The sequence below is a fragment of the Sinocyclocheilus anshuiensis genome, unplaced genomic scaffold, assembly GCF_001515605.1.
Source record: "Sinocyclocheilus anshuiensis isolate Anshui unplaced genomic scaffold, SAMN03320099.WGS_v1.1 scaffold676, whole genome shotgun sequence".
Classification (NCBI taxonomy): Eukaryota; Metazoa; Chordata; class Actinopteri; order Cypriniformes; family Cyprinidae; genus Sinocyclocheilus; species Sinocyclocheilus anshuiensis.
The window spans coordinates 2,818,131-2,824,356 of NW_015558579.1; the positions used below are offsets into that span (position 1 = coordinate 2,818,131).

Here is a 6,226-nt window from a genome sequence, read left to right on the forward strand (position 1 = left end):
TCTTCACCAAATTCGGGGGATCCCTTCAGCTCGAGGAGCCCTCTCAAATGCCACCCTCCGTGTGTCGGTAGCCACCCGGGATCGCTTGATCGTTCGGAATTTAACCACCCGTAACTCCCGAACCCCGGGGGCTATCGACGCGGGGGTGGTCTCATTCGAAGACGTACACTCGATTCGGGTTCGAGAGGGTTCCTCGAGCTGAAGGGATCCCCCGAATTTGGTGCGGATCTGCCGTTACGGAGATATGGCCGTTCAAAGTTTCAATGGGTCTTTACAGTTCCGAATGATAATTCTGCCGGTAATTCTGATAAGCTGTCGGACAAGGGCCGGGGCCTGAGCGTCTCGGGCCAGGGCCGGGCTAGGGCCTAAATTTGAGGTCCGTGCAGGGCTCTGCCGCCTTTGTCTTGTCCTCACTCAATTTAAAGTGCTCCCACACAGCTAAGGTCTTCGGCACTTTTGTCTTCTCTTCCAGATAAACTGAACCATGATGTTATTGATCAAACATAGGCGATCAGCTCACTGTCTGCCGCTTGGTCGTTAGGCTACTTTAAAAAACAAAAATTGATATTTAACGAACGAAAATGCTCCAAACATTTTTCTAAATTAACTTAATAAAAACACATTTATCTATTTTAATAGCTGAAAGAGTAGTATAAGCTGTTTTGGGAGAAAAGGGGAAAAAAAAAAGACGGGCTCGGGCCGGTAATTCTGATAAGTTGTCGGACAAGGGCCGGGGCCTGAGCGTCTTGGGCCAGGGCCGGGCTAGGGCCTAAATTTGAGGTCCGTGCAGGGCTCTACTGCCTTTGTCTTGTCCTCACTCAATTTAAAGTGCTCCCACACAGCTAAGGTCTTCGGCACTTTTGTCTTCTCTTCCAGATTAACTGAATCATGACGTTCACTCACTCATGGGCGATTCATATTCAAGCGTGAATGAGAACCATTTTGCGGGGGATGCCAGGTGTTCGGAAAAAAAGAAAAGAATATTCGAATCTCAAAATTGAAAATCGAATGCCAATCCACTGAACGAATATTTGAATAATCGAATATTCTGGTCCAGCCCTACAAAAAATATACATTAACTTTATAGTAGAGGTCGACCGATTTATCGGTTTTGCCGATTAATCGGCACCGATAGTTGATTGCTGGAACTATCGGTTATCGATCATTCTTGAAGTAAACTTGTGTCCATTTGGTGATTAAATAAACTGTTTTAGACCGCTGCTCGAGTTGAACGCGACGCGTCCGGAGTGTGTGTGATACCGGTGAGTTCTCCTAGACTCAGCGCTGCACTTTTATTTTTATTAGATAATCATCAAGTGTTCAAGAATAGAAGCAGTTAAAGTGTGTGAGTATACATACAATATCCATATGTATATAATTTTAATGCTATAGCCTTTGTGTGTATATTTAAAGATGTGCATCTTTAAGCATGACAGTTGAAATGAAATGGTAACACTTTAAAATAAGAGTCCATTTGTAGCATTAAGATTAATGAAAACTTTGTAAGTATTGTTCCTTGTTAGAGTGTGTTAATTTCAGCATTTACTATTGCTATTATTATTATTTTTTTTTACTACTAGTATGGTTCAGTACTGTTTTTGTTAATAAAGCGGTATTTTAGTTTTTGTTCAGTATCAATTTTAAAACTATCGGTTAATTAATCGGTATCGGCCAGTGTGGTCCAACCTAGCTATCGATATCGGCAAAATCCACTATTGGTCGACCTCTACTTTATAGTTTCACTTCTATACATTTAGCTGACTAAAAAAATAAATGTTCATAAAGGTTTCTTCAGAGACACTGAACTAGATCATCCACATAAAAGGTTTGCAAAGTAAATAATAAGCAGAGAATCTAGATGGTCCAGTTTGAGTAGTTTATTTTGATTTAATGTGATCTTATAATGAAAGCACATCTGTTATTGTTTCATTTTAGGTTGGGCTCTTTATATTTGTTTGTTTGACCTCGCCCTATTTTCACAAAAACACTGCACTGTATGTGCATAGTATTGTGACAGTTCGGTTACTCCAGTTGTAGGAATATTTGTTGGCATGCTTTTTATTTATCCAAAGCATTAGGCAATATTGCACACACAACAGTGTAGTTGAAGGTTATTTTTGCAGTAGTATATTTATGTATGTACAGTATACTATTAAGGGTTTTGGAAATAAATGGCCAAATGCAAATCATTTTCATTTTAGAGTTGTTTGCATGACTTTGCATACAGCAGGTACAGTATTAGATTTGCATTGACGGTTTTCTCTGTAATTCACCTCTCTGCCTGCAGGGGCGCTTTTGACTGCTGAACATGTGAAGGGCAGTGTCAATCTCTCTGTGGAGGAGGGCAAAGACACCATGCTCCATGTCTCTGAGTAAGTATATTGCCTTGGATACATATTTATATGCATATACATTGTCTTATTTCCCATTGCTGCTATTCTGTGTTTCTTTCAGTCAGGTGCAGTTCAGTGACGTCAACTCCATCACGCGTTATCTTGCACGAGTGGCTCCGGCGTTGGGACTCTATGGTTCTAACATGATGGAGCAAACTGAGGTTAGATTTGGGAATCATATACTGTGTTTTCACTGGCTGTCTATAACAAATGACAACTATTTTATTGGTTTATGTTGACGACTTGCAGGTTGATCACTGGCTGGAGTTCAGTGCCCGTCGTCTCTGTGCTCAGTCAGATCTCTCTTCTGCTATGGGGGATCTGGATAAAGCTCTGGAACTGAGAACCTTCCTGGTGGGTCACAGTGTGACCCTGGCTGACCTCTGCGTCTGGGCTGCTCTCAAAGGTCAGTCATTTGGGTTTAAGATAAATTAGAAGAAGTTTTATAAATAAATAGTTCTCAAAAGTCAGTTTGGTGCTTCATTCACAGGAATCGGTGAGTCACAGGCCAAGCCAAACTCCTACCCTCATCTGTGCCGCTGGTTTTCGTTCCTGAGCTCTCAGGTGCCGTTCAGTTCAGTGGGCAGTAAATGGGCTAGCAAGATCTCTGCCATCAAAGCCACTGTGAGTATATTACCCACTGTAAATATGGTTGGCTATCTGACAGGCTATTGCGCATTTATGTGTTCTGTTGGGGGGAAAAAGTTTGACATTTATTTTTAGAGTTAAAATTAAAGTCAACCTGGCAAAATGTTGAACATTGAACATACCTTATATTAATGAAGTTAATTAGTCCCAAACTATGTTTTTAGCCTGTGGAGAAGGAAAAAAAGCAGGATTTGGGAAAGTTTGTGGAGCTCCCTGGTGCTGAGATGGGAAAAGTAGTGGTGCGTTTCCCTCCTGAGGCTAGTGGGTAAGTAGCGTTGTCTATACAATGAAGGTCAGTCACAATATACATAGTCTCTTATGTTCACCAAGGCTGCATTTATTTGGTCCAGAATGAAGTAATTTAAATAATTTATCTTTACAACTCCTCAGATACCTGCACATTGGTCATGCCAAGGCAGCTCTACTCAACCAGCACTACCAGCTCAATTTCAAGGGCAAGCTCATCATGCGCTTTGATGATACCAATCCTGAGAAGGAGAAAGAGGACTTTGAGAAGGTATGATATTTTGCCCCCTTTCATACAGAATTATGGTCTTTGTCCTCTATAAGTGACCCACTACCTCTAAAAAAAAAAACAAAAGCTAGGGGTTTCCTTTCACTAATTGTGACGGAAAACCATATTTGAACCAGCATCTCTGGGATAAGCACCAAGCCTCAATACATGTCTACAACATGCACAGTATCCAAATATCCTTTGGCTAAGCTAACACCTTTTGCTACAGGTCATTTTGGAGGATGTGGCTATGCTACACATCAAACCGGACCAGTTCACCTACACAAGCGATCACTTTCCCACAATCCTGCGCATGGGAGAGAAACTTCTACAGGAGGGCAAGGCCTACATAGATGACACTCCTCCAGATGTCATGAAACAAGAAAGAGAGCAAAGGGTCGAGTCCCACAACCGCAAAAACTGTGAGCATCACCAGTACTGATCTTATTGCTTGTCTTCATCACAGGAAATGTGATTTGTGCTGAACATGTTGCCTATCTTAATAACAGCTGTGGAGAAGAACATGCAGATGTGGGAGGAGATGAAGAAAGGCACAGAGTTTGGCCAGACCTGCTGCATGAGAGCAAAGATCGAAATGAATTCCAACAACGGCTGCCTGCGTGACCCCACACTCTTCCGCTGTAAGAACGCTCCTCATCCTCGCACCGGCAGCACTTACAAGTGAGTGAATATCACACATGTGGCATGCTACTGAATGTTGCCAATGATAGCTTCCTCTAACTGATATTCCTCTTGTTTTTCACTTCCTCCATCCAGAGTTTATCCCACATACGATTTTGCGTGCCCCATTGTGGACAGTGTTGAGGGGGTGACGCATGCCTTGCGTACCACTGAGTACCACGACAGAGACGAGCAGTTCTACTGGGTAATAGATGCCCTTGGTTTGCGTAAACCATACATCTGGGAGTATGCCCGACTCAATCTTAACAACACTGTGCTCTCCAAGAGGAAGCTCACTTGGTTTGTCGACCAGGGCTATGTGGACGGCTGGTTTGTATCCCCCTCGCTGTATTGACTTTATAGAAAAGAGCTCTTTTGGATTATATGGTTAAACTTCTCTCTCCTTATCTTTCCTTCCTGCAGGGATGACCCTCGTTTCCCAACAGTCAGAGGTGTGCTACGTAGAGGAATGACTGTCGAGGGACTCAAACAATTTATTGCTGCTCAGGTATGAGTTTTTTTCACATTTAGAAGGACTTTTGGGAAAGAATTAAAAATCCTTATGCAACAAGGTTGTGTTATACACTGGTTTTACTGTAGTAAGGGCTGCTCTTTGGCATGGCACTAGTGAATAAATCACACATTTTATAAACCGTACTGACAGCAATTTTGTGTCACCATAAACCGTTATGTTTAACCATTTTAATTAATGAATTATTATTATTAAAAAATGCAAATTTTTCTGCTGTGTAAATTAGTCAAGTCTTTTTATTTTTTTTAATATACATTTATAATTTTATCCACATGTGCAGTCTTTACACTTCAGGTTTGTTTATTTAATCAAACTCGGCTTGATTCACATTCTTTTTTGTTTTCTGCCCATTCCTCTCTGTCACAGGGAGGCTCGAGATCTGTAGTCAATATGGAGTGGGACAAGATCTGGGCGTTCAACAAAAAGGTAAATATTAAAACCTTGCCAGGGTTCATCATGCCTGCACCTAATCTCCAACTGGTCCTTGTCATCCCATTCATTCACTAGTTTAAAAACCTTAAACTAAACAGCTGGCTAACATCTCTGCACTTTCCCAGTGATATTCTGTCAAGCAAAACTTTATTTTGAAATTAATTTTCAAAACTTTAGCCTCTAAGCTCACCAGCCTCTCGTGTTCACCTTTAGTGCTCTACTCAGTCTTTCCCTTTTACATTTGCACGTCTCCCTCTCTACCACTTTTTTCATTCTCTGTGACTAACTTACCTGAATGCACCTGCATTTAATTGTTGTTGTTTTTTTTAAGTCAGAAAAATTTATATTATTTTCTTAAAATTAATTTAGCAGGAATCACTGTTTCGGTGTTGCTTTTAATTGTGCTTTCGTGTTTATTCAAGTCATATAATCATCATCTTTCAAAAGCTGCACACATGTTTGTAATTCTTCATCTGCACTTTATTTCTTGCGTCAAGCATGTCTTTAACACTCTGCTCATTACTGGAAGCTTCAGCCTTCTCTTCTTTTCTTGGTTTGGCACCATTCATTGTCTCATCCTTTTCTTTAATGAAAGAGTTCTGAAAAAATAATTCTGTCATCATTTACATACATTTAAATTTTTGGGTGAGTGATTCCTTTAAAGGGATTTTTCACCCAAAAATGACAATACAAAAAGTGTCTTTACAAACCCAACCCCGAGACTTTTTCATCATTTTCAATGAAACCTGAGAGATTTCTTTCCCAACACTGAAAGCCCATGCCACTTTTATGTTTAAAGGGGTGGTTGATTGCGATTTCACTTTTTTAATGTTAGTTAGTGTGTAATGTTGCTGTTTGATCATAAACAATATCTGCAAAGTTACGAAGCTGAAAGTTCAATGCAAACGGAGATATCGTCTTTTAAAATTCTGGCAGTTTAATGCCTACAAAAACAACTGGTAAGGGACTACAACGAGTTTCTTCCCGGGTCCGTTACGTCAAGAACCCAGAATTTTACATAAACCC

The 6,226-nt window shown here is 40.7% G+C and overlaps 1 protein-coding gene across 2 annotated transcripts in view; it reads left to right on the forward strand.

The window, feature by feature from the left end:
* Positions 1-6,226, forward strand: part of LOC107679779 (bifunctional glutamate/proline--tRNA ligase-like) — a 24,160-nt gene that overhangs the window by 4,166 nt on the left and 13,768 nt on the right. For both annotated transcript variants that reach the window (XM_016475422.1, XM_016475423.1), the window contains exons 2-12: positions 2,288-2,372; positions 2,455-2,554; positions 2,643-2,799; positions 2,884-3,017; positions 3,206-3,306; positions 3,432-3,558; positions 3,785-3,977; positions 4,065-4,236; positions 4,333-4,566; positions 4,660-4,744; positions 5,135-5,194. In XM_016475422.1, the coding sequence (XP_016330908.1) occupies positions 2,288-2,372; positions 2,455-2,554; positions 2,643-2,799; positions 2,884-3,017; positions 3,206-3,306; positions 3,432-3,558; positions 3,785-3,977; positions 4,065-4,236; positions 4,333-4,566; positions 4,660-4,744; positions 5,135-5,194 (1,448 nt within the window). The remainder of the gene's footprint in view (positions 1-2,287; positions 2,373-2,454; positions 2,555-2,642; positions 2,800-2,883; positions 3,018-3,205; positions 3,307-3,431; positions 3,559-3,784; positions 3,978-4,064; positions 4,237-4,332; positions 4,567-4,659; positions 4,745-5,134; positions 5,195-6,226) is intronic.